The 14136-nt window shown below is 34.4% G+C and overlaps 1 protein-coding gene and 1 long non-coding RNA gene across 4 annotated transcripts in view; both read right to left on the bottom strand.

Moving 5' to 3' along the window:
• LOC137490254 (uncharacterized) overlaps window positions 1-12860 on the bottom strand; it is a 68505-nt gene extending 55645 nt beyond the window's left edge. For all 3 annotated transcript variants that reach the window (XR_012383183.1, XR_012383180.1, XR_012383181.1), the window contains exon 1: window positions 12774-12860. This is a non-coding gene — a long non-coding RNA (uncharacterized lncRNA). The remainder of the gene's footprint in view (window positions 1-12773) is intronic.
• Window positions 6015-8530, bottom strand: mespaa (mesoderm posterior aa). The gene is given in 2 exon segments (NM_131551.2): window positions 6015-6299; window positions 7930-8530. Coding segments are annotated over 2 exon segments (672 nt in total). The 5' UTR covers window positions 8509-8530; the 3' UTR covers window positions 6015-6206.
• Window positions 12861-14136: the final 1276 nt, after the last annotated feature.

Raw genomic sequence — 14136 nt, 5'->3', positions numbered from 1 at the left:
AATAATAATGAAGTCAATAATTTTCAATTATCATTGCATAGTGTCACCGACTCGGTCCCAGTCATTCCCCTCGCTGGCCAGCAGAGGCCGCCATCCCCGGATTTCTAAGCATTACGTCATCCACCTAGACTGATTGTGCACACACCTGAATTGAATCCAGTTAACGACCCACGTACCCTTTATAAGCCGCACTCAAACACTCAGTCAGTGTGAAGTCTTGTTTAGCCTCGGCCAGCATTTCTGAGCGTTATTTCCTGCCTGATCTCTCGTGTATTACTCCAGCCCGGTTCTGACTCTGCTTCGCCTTCTGCCTGCCCACGACCCAAGCCTGATACACGGACTCTGATACTCGCTGCCTGCCCACGACCCAAGCCTGATACACTGACTCTGATACTCGCTGCCTGCCTTTGACCCATGCCTGGTAAATCACTCTGTGTCTGTTTGCCGCCAGCCTTGAAACCTTTAATACTACTGTTGATGTGTGTTTGCACCTTTGTGCATATTGTGTATTTGAATGAGATCGTGATCAATAAATACTGCATAATGGATCCCTCCGTGTCAGTCTCCTCGTTACACATAGCTGCGACATAATATATATTGAGATTAAGACCTACAAAAACATTTAAAAATCAAAAAGCCATCATACAATATATCATACTTTAATATTTTTTGTGCGCTTTTGATGACAAGATTTACTTAGCTTTAAAAAGCCTACATTTAACCCTTTACTGGGGGGAAAAAAAAAACAAATACACTGTAAAACTTCTGTTTTACGTAATCGATTTGTGTTGGGACAACATGAAAGAATTAAGTTGGCATAAAACAATTACGTTTTCCCACCCCAATAACTGAAAATTGTGTTTCAGCTCGTTTTAAAAAAAAGATCACACGATTTCGGCGCAATTTTCTTGGCGTAGGGTGTCGTGGGGATTCACTAACGACAAATGGTCGTCGTGATAAGACTCAGTCGTTTCTTCTTGTGTAATGTGACATAGTTCACGACAACTGATATTATGTATAATTTTATTCTCGTTCTTTACGACGAGTTCCGTCACGTAGGTGACACGATGCAATAGGCACATAATATCTAGGACATATCAGTGGGTGCTGCCATTAATGCGCTGGTCAGGTAATCAAAAATAGGCTGCATATTTACTTATGGGTGGGTCACGGTTTAAGACCAAGTTAAGCAAACTTTAACTATCTCTGCTAAAATATTAAGATGTTTTAAGCAATTTTATCTGACAGAGTGGCACAAATATGCAAACATCTCCATTCTCACAATGAGTTCTCTCATCCTTCCAACAGTTTTTTTTTTTTCTGAGGTAATCTGGGAACATGTTCAGTGCAGCGAATACATTGCAAAAGCATTTCCTGCTTATTTAAATTTGTCATTGATAGTGAAAACAGTTTAATAGGCTTGTCTGAAACTGTACACTTTCATTTTATTTAGGCTAGATTATTATTTAATTTAACAAACCAAGACAATCTCACAGCAATTTTTGTTTTGGTGCATATAGCAGACTTGTTTTGTAGCGCATAACCGCAAATGTTATTCGTTATTCTTGTTTAAAGATAACTGATCAACAAAAATACATTTAAATTAAGATACAAATTAAACCAACAGAATTAGTTAAAAAAATATTTTTTTTTCAAGAAAAATTTACAAATTATATTATTGTTTGTGTCCCTCCACTTCTCAGTTATGTGGGTGGAAAATAAAAATGTAATGTATAAGTTAAAGTTATAAGTTTTTTAAAAGTATTTTTCATGATTTGCTGGAAATTTTACAATTCATTAATATCTACAGGTATATCATAACTGTACAAATATAAATAGCTGTAAAAACAATAAATATAAAGTCATTAATTTTTTATTAATATTGCATAGATGCGACATAATATATATTGAGATTTTAGATAGATCCAAAAAGGCTATTCGGAAATCAAAAAGCCATCATACAATATATCATATTTTATATTATATTATGCACTATATATATATATATATATATATATATATATATATATATATATATATATATATATATATATATATATATATATATATATATATATATATATATATATGCACTTTCAATGGCCAGATTTATTTAACTACAAAAAGCCTATATTAACCCTTTATCAGGGAAAAAACAATCACACTGTAAATTGTAATTGATTTGTGTTGTGGCAACATGAAGGAATTAAGTTAGCATAAAAGAACTAAGTTGTCCCACCCAAAAAACTTAAAATTGTGTTGTTTCAGCTCATTGCAAGTCAAATATACAAACAGCAAATGTAATTTTCTGAGTGTACACTGTAAAAAAAACACTGGGTTCGACACAACGGATTTGAGTTGGATCAACATGTCAAGTTGACCTTCTAGTTTTTACAAATTTAAGTTGAACATAAAACAAAGTCAACATAGACTCATACCGGAAATGTAGCCCTATATACATTTCTGGAGATCATGAATTATGAAGCCAAAAGTATGCATGACATGCATGACTGCATTTCATTTCTTAAATAAACACCAGGGATGGTATGATGTTATTCCTTTTCGCGCTTACCAGCTGACAGCTTACCTTCGTATGGAAGGCTTTCTGGCTGTTACCAGTTTGTCCAGAGGCTTACCATGTACGTCGGTGGACTTGAGACGCAGAGAGGACTCTACAGGGTTTGAGTCCTATAAAAAACATTTCCAGAAAGCTGGTAAGACAAAAACAGAAGCCCAAAAATAAAATAAAGAAGTAACTAACGATAAGAATGTGATAAAACATGGTAAAAATCAGACAAGGGTTTTTCTTTTTCTGAATTGCTTTTTAAATTTCTCCACTGGGTTAAGAAAGGTGCGTGGTTCGGGTCAACCAAAGCTTTTTAAAATACTATTGGTTGGGTTTAGGAAAGGAGGAGGGTGGGTCAGTTGATCAGTCAGCCAGTCATTCAATCAGTCAAACAGTGGCCTCTGGTGGATTTACGTGAGAACAACAGGTGCAAAAGGCACTTGAGAGAGAAATTTGAGTTAAAAAAGCAGACATATTGACCTGTAGTAAATACGCGAGAACAAAAACTGCAAGAAAAAAAAAACGTAGCTCCTATTTGACGGACTCCAGACATGTAAATAGAGGTATGTTTTTAGAATGAGCCTGAGTTGAAAACAGTTGCCCCCAAAAAACTCAAGAATTGTGTTATTTCAGCTCATTTTAAATAAGTAGTTTGAGCAAAAAACAAATGTCATTTTTTGTGTTAATTACTATGCAGACATTATAATGTGTAATTATGATTTTATATTACATAATTTTCATCTAATCTGTTTTTCAGATTAATATATTTCAATAAGTGCACTATAAGGAGTTTGTTTATAGAATTTTAACCCATTAAATTAATTTAAGTTTGATAAAACAATGCCACAGTTGTTTTAAATTAACTCATTAAAACAGGAAAAGGTGATTAAATGCTCCACATACACCAAAAATGTGCCATAATATTGCAAATTTAAAAATGTTTACAATTTGGAAGCTATGGGATTCTGTTAAAAGTGTTTTCTTCTTCTTCCATAAATAGCACACAAGATTAAATATTGCAATCTTGATAGGTTTGAATGGAGAAATTTAAGCACTGAAGGTCCTGCATGTAGCAACTTTTAGTGTAAAATTCAGTAAAATTCAATCGTTTTTGCTCAAATGTTTGCTGCTTGTATTAAATAACTAAAGTAACTAAAATGAACTTCAATTCTGAAAACTAGACTAGCACACTTTCAATTTACTAGAACTTCTATGTTAAGCTACTTTGACACAATCTACGTTGTAAAAGCACTTTAGAAATAAACGTGAATTAAATTGAACTGAACTGTATTAACCGACCGCTAAAAAATAAATAAATGATACAAAAGAAAGCCATCCATAAAGATGCACAAGGCATTAGAAACACTTTCCTTTTCTCATAATATAAACTGCAGCATCAACTACGCACAATAGGAAAAGTCATATCTAAAAACCTGTAACAATGCTTCAGTTAATCTTTGTAGTAATTCTGAAAAGGGCATCAGACTCCTGCATTTCAGAAGAAGAGTCCTGCAGAGCTGTGTTTACAATCTGAGGGGTATTAAAGCATCTCACCTGGAGAGTTAGTTTACTCTCCTGCCCACATTAATGCTCGCTCTGCAGGGGAGTTTCCTTAAATGTGTCGATTACAGCGTGGAATGACTATCAGCTGTCTCTCATTAGGATGCTGCTTAAAGAGACGGCTCACCCCCAAAAACCTAAATTTGCTGCTAGTTTACTCACACCTACATCTAAATAGCCTAAGGGGTTTCCCCTTGTTTTTCAATAGAACATTAAAAATGTTTTTAAGCTGAAAATTTGGTCCCTGATAATTCATAATAATAACACTTCATGGAGTCATGGTCCATTTGTTAATGTATAAATTAGCATTAACTAAGTATAAATAATCTTGTAAAGCATTAATTACTCATAGTTTAACATTAACTAATGCGTTATTAAAATACCAAACTGTGTTTGTTGACATTAATTAATGCAACATGAGTTAACATGAACTACATTATTTAACTTAAATGAACATTAACAAACATGAATAAATACAGTAATAAATATTAATAGCTTGTTCATGCAAATACATTAACTAATGGACCATTATTTTAAAGTGTCACCACAGTTTAAGAGTGAAAAACAACAAACAAACAAAATGGTAACACTTTACAATAAGGTTGTATCCGTTAATACATTTACTAACATGAACATACTATGAACAATACATTTATTACAGTATTTGTTAATGTTTGTTAACAATAGTTAATGAAAGTACAGTAGTTTAGTATTAGTTATATGTTAACTTACGGTGCATTTACTAATGTTAACAAACGTGAATTTGGATTTTAATAATGCATTGGTAAATGTTGAACTATAACTAATAAATGCTGTACATGCATTGCTCATTATTAGATCATGGTAGTAAATACATAAACATAATTTAACAAAACCTTATTTTAAAGTGTGACCAAAAAAAACTCATGCAGGCAAAGGTAGGTTTCTGATGATACTTTGAGATCTTATAAAGCTTTACAATGTTATTACCTTTAATACACAGCCTTGACAAGTTTAAGACTTTTTTTTCTTTCTTTCTTTCTTTCTTTTTTGGGTTATAAGTTTTTGTAAATAAAGTATGAATTGCCTGATTACCTTAATATTCATTTCGATTTATTAACAATTTAGATATTCTCCACTTGTTTTAAACATATATCAGTTTCTTTCTTCTGTTGAACATAAAATAAGATATTATAAGAACACTGGTAAAAAAAAACCTTGTGGGTCCATATTGACTTCTACAGACTTGTTTTCCCTACTATGGAAATCATTTGAAACCATCAACTTTTTGGTTACCAAATGTTTACCAATCTTTCTTTTTTCAATGTACCAAAGGACCCTTTCACAAGAGTCTTACGATGCATTTCATGGTCATCAGCATCTTAAATCTTGAAAGTTTTTAATATTTAGATTTTTTAAAAATGTTTGCATATTTATATGTATTTACATATGTATTATATAATCTTTGCATCAAATTACAAAAAATAAATTAGCGAAAGCCTTTGCAATGCAGTGTATGGGGCAGGACAATAAATTTGACGTTGTTCTCTCTTCTGGCTGCCGTTATCAGTCTCATGCTATTTTTTTTCTTTCTCTGAAATTCCTGGTAACACCATTGTGGAGTTTTTTTCTTCATTATTTCAGCAAATATGATTGTAAAAAACGTATTTGTTGAACACTCAGATTGACTGCGCTCTACATTTACCCAACTATGATGACTTCTGCTGCTGAGAAACCCGGAAATGTGAAAAGGCTCTATTCAATGGTTTCAACTTTGCTTTTTTGGGTGAACTATCCCTTTAACTGAATGATGAGTGTTGTTTCCAAGTTCATAACATGAAATAGTTTGTATATAAACTAAGTAAATAAGTAAAAACAATAAAATAAAATAAAATAAGATCACAAAAGTGATGTCTTCATGTCTTTATTTGCCGGAAAGATGTAGCAAGTATAAATACTGATATCATTTTAAACATATAAAATTATAAATAGCTGTACAAATATATTTACAAAAAATATATAAAGTCTTTCATTTCCATTAGCATGCAAGCATTGCACAAATTAATTACTGCACCCATATTTTCATTAAGGTCAGTTTTGGTCAGCACTGTCCATGGAAAAAATTGTGCTGCTGGGAAAACCAGACGTCTTGAGCTGGGAATGAATGGAAATCACCTTGAACTGGATTCTGAGTCTGGAAAAAAAAATTAAGATAAAATGATTACATCAGTGCTATAAAATATCAGGTTAAGAATCGCTTTTAAATGTAAAAACGTGTAAACTGATGGTACTGTTAAATTATTGAAGAAAATTATGTCGATATTAGACTACGGTGATGTTACAGTATCGATATGCATGCTTTGTCTCAGAGTCTGCATGCATTGGATACTGTTTACCATGGTGCACTAAGATTTATAACTAATGTTAAATCCCTTGCTCATCATTATGGGGTTGTATACTAGAGTAGGTTGGTCTGCTTTGTAAATTTGTAGGCTCAAGCATTGGCATATCTTTGTTTACAAATCTAGATTGGGTTTACTCCCGTCATATCTCCAGAATTACATTTGTAAAAAAAACTGTCCTTAGCTATGGCCTTCGGTCACAGGGTATTTATTTACTGTCTGTTCCTAAAGTGTGGACTGAGATGGGGAAAATAGCCTTTAAGTACGTAGCACCAATTGCATGGAATAATCTGCAAACAAAGTTGCAGTTTATATAATTGATTTCACTAAATGCTTTTAAAAAAGGGTATAAATGATTTAGAAATTGAACACAGGCTTGTAGATGTTTTGAATAGTTTGTTTGTCAATGTGTGATTCATGTTAACTGTTAATTGTTTTTTGTTTGTTGTCTGTTAGGCCCATGTGACATGTATACTGCCTAATCTTGGCCAGGACGCTCCTGTAAAAGAGATTTTTAATCTCAATATGTCTTTCCTGGTAAAATAAAGGTAATATAAAATAATAAAAAAATATATATATATCATAAAAATTGCTTTTAAAGTATATTTGTGAATACAAAAAGCCTTGTTAATAATAATAATAATAATAAAATGTATTATTATTTGTTGTTATTATTAGAATAAAATGTATTATTATCTGTATTGTTATTACTATTATTATTATTATTATTATATTATATTTATTTTTATTATTAAAACTCATAAACACAGCACAACAACCTTTGTTATAATAGTAAACTAAAGCTAACACCAGAAAGTTACAATTTAAATAAAAAAAAAATGCTAACCAGAATATTTTTATTTAGCTAGTTTCCAACGAAACCACAGAAACATAACCAACCTTATTTATACATATTTAACTATCCCACAAAAAGCAGTGTTGTTAATAATAGTAATAATAATATAACTGTTTAAAATAATCAAATAGTAAAAAAGTAGGAAGTACACACCTGATTATAATAATAATAATAATAATAATAATAATAATTATAATAATAATATGAATAATATTATAACTGTTTAAAATAGTCAAACAATAACAAAAAGTAGCATGTACACACCTGATAACAATAACTACAACAACAACAATAGTAATAATAATATCAAAAAAATGTATAAAATAGTACAATAGTATCAAAATAACATGTGTACACCTGATAATAATAATAACATAACTGTTTAAAATAACCAAATAATTAAAAATTAGCATGTACACACCTGACAATAATAACAACAACAACAGCAACAATATTAATAATAATAATAATAATAATAATAATAATAATAATAATAATAATAATAATAATAATATAACTGTTAAAAATAGTCCAATAATAACAACAAAAAAGTTGCATGTACACACCTGATAACAGCTCATAGACATGAACTGCTGAGCTGGTAAACTTTGAGAAGCCGAAGAAGCTGAACTGAAGTTGTCAAACACGCTTGCTGATGTGCTGATAACCTCGTCCTGCGCTTCACAAATCTCCACATCTTCACCGCATCCGAGCTGATCAGATAAACAGGAGATGTACTGTATGGCGAGCCGCAGCGTCTCAATCTTGGTCAGCGTTTTTCCCACGGGAGCCACAGACGCAGGCAGGAAGGTCCTGAGGTGATGAAGAGCTTTGGTGAGATCCCTCATCCTCAACTTCTCCCGCTCGCTTGCAGTCTGCCGTTTAACTCCAGGAAACTTCGATTTGGGACGTCCGGTTCTCTTCGGCGGCTGGACATCTGTCTTTTGGATGCTTTTTGGGAAGATCTGAGGCAGCAAAGAGTAAGCTGGTGGAGAAAAACTGCAGGAATCGATGGAGGAGGTTGGAGAAAGGCTACCAGTGGCGCTGTAATAACCAGCATCTGATACAGCAAAGCTCTGGTTTTGAGAGTCCGGAAGAAAAAAGCTGCAGTTTTGAAGCTGAAGAGAAAACGTGGAGGCGTCCATGGCTGTAGAGCTGAATGAGGTTGTGTTTGACTGGGTTTCTGGTGTATATATGTGCTCTGAGAGGTGCGATTTGGCACCTAGGAGGATTTCAGTCAGGACTTGAGAAGAGACACGACACCTGAAGTAGGGGGTCTGTGGGAAAGAGCAGCTTCTACAACCTCAGATCAGAGAGAGAGGTGTGAGGCTCAGAAACTGCCCAAACACAGCAGCCTTCACACATTACATGAGATGATGGATGGATGGATGGATGGATGGGCAGACAGACAGACAGACAGACATATAGATAGACAGACAGACAGATATATAGACACATAGACGGATAGACAGATGGATGGATGAATACAAAACTATAGACAGATGGGTAGAACTATAGACGGATGGATGGATGGAGGGATGGATACAGAACTATAGACAGATGGATAGAACTGTAGATGTATGGATGGATATAGAACTATAGACAGGTGGATAGAACCATAGACAGATGGATGGATGGATGGATGGATGGATGGATGGATGGATACAGAACTATAGACAGATGAAATGAACTATAGATGGATGGATGGATGGATACAGAACTATAGACAGATGGATAGAACTATAGACAGACGGATGGATAGATGGATGGATGGATATACAGAACTATAGACAGATGGAGAGAACTATAGATGGATGGATGGATGGATATACAGAACTATAGACAGATGGAGAGAACTATAGACAGACGGATGGATAGATGGATGTATGGATATACAGAACTATAGACAGATGGATAGAACTATAGATGGATGTATGGATTGATGGATGGATGGATGGATGGATGAATGGATAAATGGATGTATACAGAACTATGGACAGATGGAGAGAACTATAGATGGATGGATGGATGGATAAATGGATGTATACAGAACTATAGACAGATGGACAGAACTATAGACGGATGAATGGATGGATGGATGGATGGATAAATGGATGAATAGATGGATTTATATATACAGAACTATAGACAGATGGATAGAAGTATAGATGGATGGATGGATGGATATACAGAACTATAGACAAATGGATAGAACAATAGACGGATGGATGGATGGATGGATGGATGGATGGATGGATGGATGAATGGATGGATGGATAAAGGGATGGATGGATAGATGTTAGATGTATACAGAACTATAGACAAATGGATAGAACTATAGACAGATGAATAGACGGATGGATGGATAACAATAATAAACCAAATGTTCCCACAAGAATAAAAGTAACACAATTTTGTCCTCGTGGGGGCACATTTTTGGTCCTCATGAGGAAAACGGCTCATAAATCACTTTTTGAAAATGTAAAAATGCAGATTGTTTCCTGTGAGGATTGGGCTTAGAGGTAGGGTTGGGGTAGGGGGATTGAATTTACAGTTTGTACAATATGACAATATATCAATACAAAGATAGCTGTACAAGTGTGTGTGTGTGCGTGTGTGCAGTGTGTGCAGTTTTTGTGGTGTATAAATGGTTTTATAGCCAACGAGTCAAAATTTACATCTATGATGTACTACAAAAATCTATTGCTATTTAATATGAACTTTTGCCGTCATCTTACCTTACATCATCAAACTGACTAAAAATAAGACGTTAACTTCTACATGATACAAACATCATTTGTTTGACCTGATTAAAAGTCAAGCAAAAACATTTGTTGTCATATAATTTGTTTACAGTTGCTGTGTCTCATTTCACAGGCTGCATTCTCTGAAGGATGCATTCGAAGTGCGCTGTGTCATCGCGGCGCGACAAAGGCTGTTTAATTTTTAAAAAATTCGAAGGCTCCTTCAAACGCAGCCTCAGAATGCGTGGAACCAGTGGATTCTTGGCAGCCTCGAACGTCCCAATATTCATTGCACGCTGATAACAGCAGGACGTTTTTAAAAGAAAACTCCAGTTTAAATGTATGAATTAAGTTTATTTTACGTGGGTATCTAAACACATGTTAAAAAAAAAAGAGCATGACATGTCTTACTAAAGAGCAGGGCTCGAAATTAACTTTTTTACTTGGTAGCACCGGTGCTCCCAACTTTAAATATTTAGGAGCACCAAAAAATTTTTAGGAGCACCCACCAAAAATGAATGAGCACCGCTGCAAATTGTTTTTTAAGGGATTTATTGTATTTTAAAACAACATTAATAGGACTGACAAAAACCAGAAACAACTATCTAACTAATGCTGCAAAGACATTGATATTTGTGTGCAATAATTCCAAAATGAATGTCTAATAATTAGGCCATAGAATATTAATGATGATAAAAAATGACATTAATAGTAACAATGAATTCCATTTCTCATTATGATACTGCCTTGAATGTGCATGAATGTAGGTTATCTGCTATAAAAAGTCTGTTGCTTTATGAAAAATAATTGTATAGTTTGCATCAAACAAAAATGAAGCATTGCAGTAAGAAATATTTATTTTGTACTGCTGTTTTTATATGCATGTCAATTTAATAAATAATATTTCTGCTACAAAACAAACAAAAGATTATAATAAATCATTCAATTCAATGATGAAAGCTGCAAATCAGTCATCAGTAAATAAATAAAAAAATAATATACACCTTAAGAAAGAATTGACAAAATAAAGTAAGTAAAGTCTAACTTCTATCACTCTTTAAAAGTTTTGGTTTCAGTTTGCGTCAATTTAAAGGTTCAGTCTGAGCTGATCTTCATTTTTCTGTGTTAGTGGAAAAGCTGGCGAGTCAGCCGACCCAATTTATGAGCAGGCAGAGCAGGATTCTTGCGCTAACCATCGGCGCAATACCGGTCTTTGTTATGAGCCGCAGTTTCAGTGTAAACTTAGTAAAGGCGAGCTTCTTTGGTGATAATATGTACAGTATTAGATTTGACTTTTAGCAGACATTTGCGCTGAACACGCAGTGAATGCAACGCATGGAGATTCGGGCACCTTCTCCAAGAAGCGCGTACTCGATTGATCTCAGCTGGCGGATCAATATCCACCACGTGACGTGTCATGATCGCTTTCATCTGCGCCTCAACTTTAGGTGGAGTTTTCAAACCTGTGTGCTTTAAGTTTTTACTCTTCAGCCATTTGCATTTCCCGTGGTCATAAAAGCTCCTTCCCTGTCATCTGACAGCAGAATACCTTGAGTGATTGTAATCTAATATGAACCAATATAGCGGCAGGGAAGAGCGATTCAGCACGTTTTTACAAAAAATCAAAACAGGTCGCACTACAACCATTATCTGCAGTCGCACTAATGCGCCAAAATATATTATGAGGTCGCATAGATTAATTTTCGGGCGCATATGCGACCAAAATGGTCGCAATTTCGAGCCCTGAAGAGTGATTTTATACACGTTTACATTTTTGTGTACATGTATGGATCAAAGGAAATATATTTACAGCTTCAGTATACCTTGTTTTGCCTTCAGATCACTTACAATAAGTTTTCAAATCACTTTGAAAAAAAGTCATAACAAATTTTATTATTAGCAGCTGTCACGGTTGCCTGGTGACAAGGTCCGTAGGCTAGATCATCTCATTTCAAAACGCTCAATTCAGCCTGCGTGGACTTCAAAGGACTCACCTATGAAGCCTGCATCCTTCAGAGGATGCAGCCTCTGAAATGAGACACAGCTAGTGTGTGTGCAGTTAATTTTTTTTCAAATGTTGAGACCAATTAAGAAAACTGCATCAAACTTATAATAATTAACATTTTTATTTTGTGATGTTAACATGTTTTTTTTACCCTTAGGTCAACAGGAGGAGGGTTAATTCAACTTGTAGGGTCATTAAAAGCAAATACTGTAGAAGGTCCCTTCCAGATATCACATTTGGTGTGTGTAATTTGGGTGAAGTGCACAAAAAAAAGGTAAAACATGAAATGCAGTGACACTTTCCACTACACATAGTGGACTTTTAATCTAAATGTTGACGTCCATTTTATTTGTCATCTACAGAAATGCAGTAATGACTTCAGCGCTGACTATTCATAATGAACTTAAGCATATTATTAGATTATCCTATGTCTCATAACCATAATGTATCTCTTAATTTTACAATTTCAGAGTTTATTTACTGCTAATGGCATGTGTGCAGAAATCCAAAACCTTCCCGGCTAAGAAATACATTCAATCTAATAACACAGTTCATCACTAAATCTGCCGTCATTATAGAGGTGACCCTGAGGAAAGCACGATCACGTCACACCCGTTCCTTCATGTTAACACGATTAACACCGTTTTGATTGCATTCCTACCTGGGCACGAAGTTTTGACCTCTGGGCTCTGAATGTGACGCCTCCTGCGGGCTCCTGTGGTGATGGAGCAGATGATGGTGCTGGTGGAGCAGATCAGAGACTGCAGTTCCCACAAAACAGAAGTGTCGCTTTTGACTCCTGCATCAACAGAGACACACGTATAAATAGATATAAGAGCATTTATAATGTTATCTGAAAGATCTCAGCCATGAGCTCAATGGTGTCACAAGTTATGTATTAATTCAATTCTAAATGTCAGTTTAAACCAAGAAGAATACTAGAAGAAACTCGTATGGTTTACAGACAAGAGGTGTGAAATGATTTAGGGGCCGCACTGTGGTCCTTAAAGGGATAGTTCACCCAGAAATGGAAATTCAGTCATCATTTACCCATTATCACAAAGTTATCTGAATAACATAAATAAAAAGACATGAACTTGCTTTTTTTGTTCCTACTATTGATGTCAGTGGCAGTGACATTATACATTTAATACATATTACAATTAATACATCTGTATATCTGTATATTTATGTAATTATCATACTAAAATAAACAGTTAATAATGGATATTGATCTGATGAACTCTTTAATTTAAAAAAACTCAACACAAAGTTTATAATATAGCATATAAAAGCATATACAGTTAAAGGCACAATTATTAGCCCCCCTTTGAATTTTTTAAACATTTCCCAAATGATGTTTAACAGAGCAAGGAAATTCTCACAGTATGTCAGATAATATTTTTTCGTCTGGAGAAAGTCTTATTTGTTTTATTTTGGCTAGAATAAAAGCAGTTTTATTATTATTATTTTTTTATTATTAACCCCTTTAAGCTATAGACCAATTACAATGTTTGTAAACAATCAGGATGCGCGCGCAGAGAGGTGGCAGAAAGCAACCGGGAGCGCTAGCATTTACAGCAAGGGAATGACATCACATGTGGTGCAGAGTTTGTTGTTGTCTTAGAAATAAGATATATTACTTACATATTATATATATTATTTACATAATGCTTACAGCATATTATAACAGCTCGTCACCCAGTGACAAGCACAGTGATTCAGCAAAATTAACGTTAAAGTGAGCGGCGTTCATCTGACAGCTCCATTTGTGATAGCACCCTCCCAATGGATATTGGATAAGACGAAGTGACCAAGCATCCAGCCCGAAATATACAATCTCATTGAAGCTCCGAGTGATTTTACAAGAGAGAAGTTAAAGGTCTACAATTCTTCAGATGCCAACAATAATGTTCTGTGTGGTCATGTGCAAGAAATAATGCTCCATGATGACCAGATTCAAGAGCTAAACACAGAGATTCCGTCTAGCCAAAGACAAGGAAACAAGACGGAGCTAACGTTAT

This window comes from Danio rerio, chromosome 7, assembly GCF_049306965.1.
Source record: "Danio rerio strain Tuebingen ecotype United States chromosome 7, GRCz12tu, whole genome shotgun sequence".
Taxonomy (NCBI): domain Eukaryota; kingdom Metazoa; phylum Chordata; class Actinopteri; order Cypriniformes; family Danionidae; genus Danio; species Danio rerio.
This window is presented reverse-complemented; position numbering and strand designations above follow the sequence as displayed.